The sequence below is a fragment of the Trypanosoma grayi genome (genome assembly GCF_000691245.1).
Source record: "Trypanosoma grayi strain ANR4 Tgr_1610_V1, whole genome shotgun sequence".
Lineage (NCBI taxonomy): Eukaryota > Euglenozoa > Kinetoplastea > Trypanosomatida > Trypanosomatidae > Trypanosoma > Trypanosoma grayi.
This window is the reverse complement of record NW_008827228.1, coordinates 1-2,657: the sequence shown is the minus strand read 5'-3', so window position 1 is coordinate 2,657 and position 2,657 is coordinate 1. Positions and strand designations below refer to the sequence as shown.

The window sequence follows — 2,657 nt, the reverse complement described above, 5'->3', positions numbered from 1 at the left end:
GCAGTAATGATGCGAGCAGGAGGAGTGATGATGGTGCGCCCTGTACTGCTGGGACTTGCCCTCTGCTGCGCTTGTGTCTGTGTGACGGCTGCGGCTGCCACAGGCGATGGGCCACCCTGGCCGGAGGCGGTGCCCGGGAAACATGTGTTGGCGCCCGCCGTGGGGCGGAGAAGCCACGCCGGTGTTTCTGCCTCGAGAGGAGCGGAAGCGGCGGGGGGCGCTGGGCTGGAAACATTGGAAGCGAAGGCATTGGCGGCAGCGCAAGCTGAGAAGGAAATGGATGAAGCCACTGCTGCATTGAAGAAAGCTGATGAAGGTGTGGAGATTGCCACGTCGAAATTGAGTGATGCCGATAAGGAAGTGGAGAGAGCTATGCTGGAATTCAGTTTGGCTGATTCGGATGTTCAAAAAGCTTTGGTGGAGGTAGGCTCAGCTAAGACGTTATTGGAGAGTGCCACTTTATCCAAAGGTGCAGCTGATGCTGCAGTGATTGTTGCGAATGGAAGAAGTAATGCGGCTGAAAGTGATGAGAAGGCACTGTTGAAAGCGTTAATAGGGACAGCGGAATGGTCTGATGCATCCCAGAGGGCAGCGGTGGAGAAACTGAACGATGCCGACGATAAAGTGAAGCGCGAGGTGGAGATAAAGAGTGCAGCTGCCATGGCAGTGACGAGCGCGAGCAGTGCGGCGGAGAAAAGTGAGGCTGCAAAAGTGAAAGCCGTGGGGGTAATGAGTAAAATGGCGTCTCCTACGAGTATTCTAGGGGATGTTATGCCTTCTGCTAGGGATGCAAGTGAAGCCATGAAAGAGGCGCTGAAGGGTGCTAGGGACGCCCTACGTCTTGCAGAGGAGGCAGTTGCTGAGTTTGACCCGAGAGGAGCTGATGGTGGGGTGGGTGTCGAAACTGAAAACGTGGAGACAACCGTGCGGGGAGCATTACAGAAGTTGGGTGAGGTAATTTCTAATGTGCACTCTGCATCGTTGAAGGCCAAAGAGGTATCGGCCCAAATTAAAAACCTGGAAACAGCTACTCGTGAGGCATCGAATGACGCCACGACGGCGAAGGAGTTCTGCGAGAATGCACGGGAAAACATCCTGAAAATAAAGAAGGCCGAGGAGGCAGAAGAGAGCGCCGGAAAGGGAGTGGGCAATGCCAGCTTAGCGGTGGGGTTCGCGGACACAGCGGCAGAGGAGCTAAGGGCAGCAGCAAGCAAGGCGGCCAGTTTTTTAAATACTGCGAGGGGGGTAGCTGAGGACGCAGAGGTTGTGAAATTAGAGATCCAGAATGCTCTGAAGGAAGTGTTAAAGCGCCATAAGTCCGGCATGGAGGGGGCGGTCTCGTACATCAAAAGGACAATGGAAAGGGCCGAAAAGGTACATAAAGAAGCTGAAATTGCGTCGACTGCCGCCGATGATGTATACAAAGGGATAACGTCGGCGAGGATAAATGCCAGAAAAGCAGCGACCTCCGCGGGATATGTGGTTGGGTACGCCGAAGATGTACAAAAGAGGGCCCAAGTTGTGATGGATGATGCTCTAGCCGCGCATCAGGAAGCGCAAAAAAGAAAGGACGAGGCTCAGGCTGTACTGCTGGACGCTCAACAGCAGAAGAGTGCTGCTAAGACCGCGCTGAAAACTGCTGAAGAACGGAACTCAGAGGCACAAACTGCGCTGGATAAGGCTGAAAAGCAGAAGAGTGTTGCTCAGATCGAGCTGAAAACTGCTGAAAAAAGGAGCTCAGAGGCACAAACTGCGCTGGATAAGGCTGAAAAGCAGAAGAGTGCTGCCCAGAACGCGCTGACAGAAGCTGAAAGGCAGAATAAAGAGGCTGTAACTGCGCTGCAGAAGGCTCAACAGGAGAAGAGCCGTGTTGAAGATGCACTAAGGAAAACTGAAGAAAGGAAGCAAAATGCAGAGGCTCAACTCAAGGAGGCTGAACAGCGGACGGCTGAGAAGTTGGCACTGCTGGAAGCGGAACGGAAGAACGAAACTCCTGAGGGTAAATTGCAAGAAGAGCATCAGCAGAGAACAGATGCTGATGCTGCACTGCAGATGCCTGAACAGCTCGCAGAAGATACCAGTGCTCATCCGGGGGATGATCAGCCGCAGATCAAAGACCATCATGTCGCGTTGCAACAACTCCAGAAAGAGGAAAAGAAATCTAAAACCACTTTGCGCCGTATAAGTGAAGAACAGGAACAACAGGTAAACAATGGGCTGCAGGAGGAACACACCCAAACAGCCGGCATCCCTTCCACTACCAGTCCCTCAACCCCAATGGCAACGAACACCACCCCCGCAGCCGGTGACCTCCCCGCTCCTCCTTCCGCCTCTCCAGCAGGACCCGATGCAACTCAGGTGCTGGTGGCAAAGGACGGTGAACCCGAGGCGAATGGAAGTATCGCAGTCGTGCTTGAGTCGCACGGAAAAGAGGAAGGAGGGGCTGTAAGCAGTCTTGAAGAATCACCGATGAACTCCGAGAATTCTCTGGGCGATTCTGAAGAACATGTGTCTCCGTCAGACAAGGCAACCACCGTGGCGCCGACAGAAGTGAAGACAGGCGTGAGTGTGAAAGCCACGATGATGGGCGGACTGAATGGCGATGGGGGTGGGGATGGCACCAGCCGCCCTCCGTGGGTGCGTGCACCGCTGCTGCT

At 54.3% G+C, this 2,657-nt stretch overlaps 1 protein-coding gene across 1 annotated transcript; it reads right to left on the bottom strand.

Moving 5' to 3' along the window:
• Positions 1-404: 404 nt before the first annotated feature.
• DQ04_16101000 (hypothetical protein) lies at positions 405-1,094 on the bottom strand (the record flags this gene model as incomplete). The annotated part of the gene is made up of 1 exon (XM_009317423.1): positions 405-1,094. The coding sequence occupies one exon, from the start codon at positions 1,092-1,094 to the stop codon at positions 405-407; it is 690 nt and encodes a 229-aa protein (XP_009315698.1).
• Positions 1,095-2,657: the final 1,563 nt, after the last annotated feature.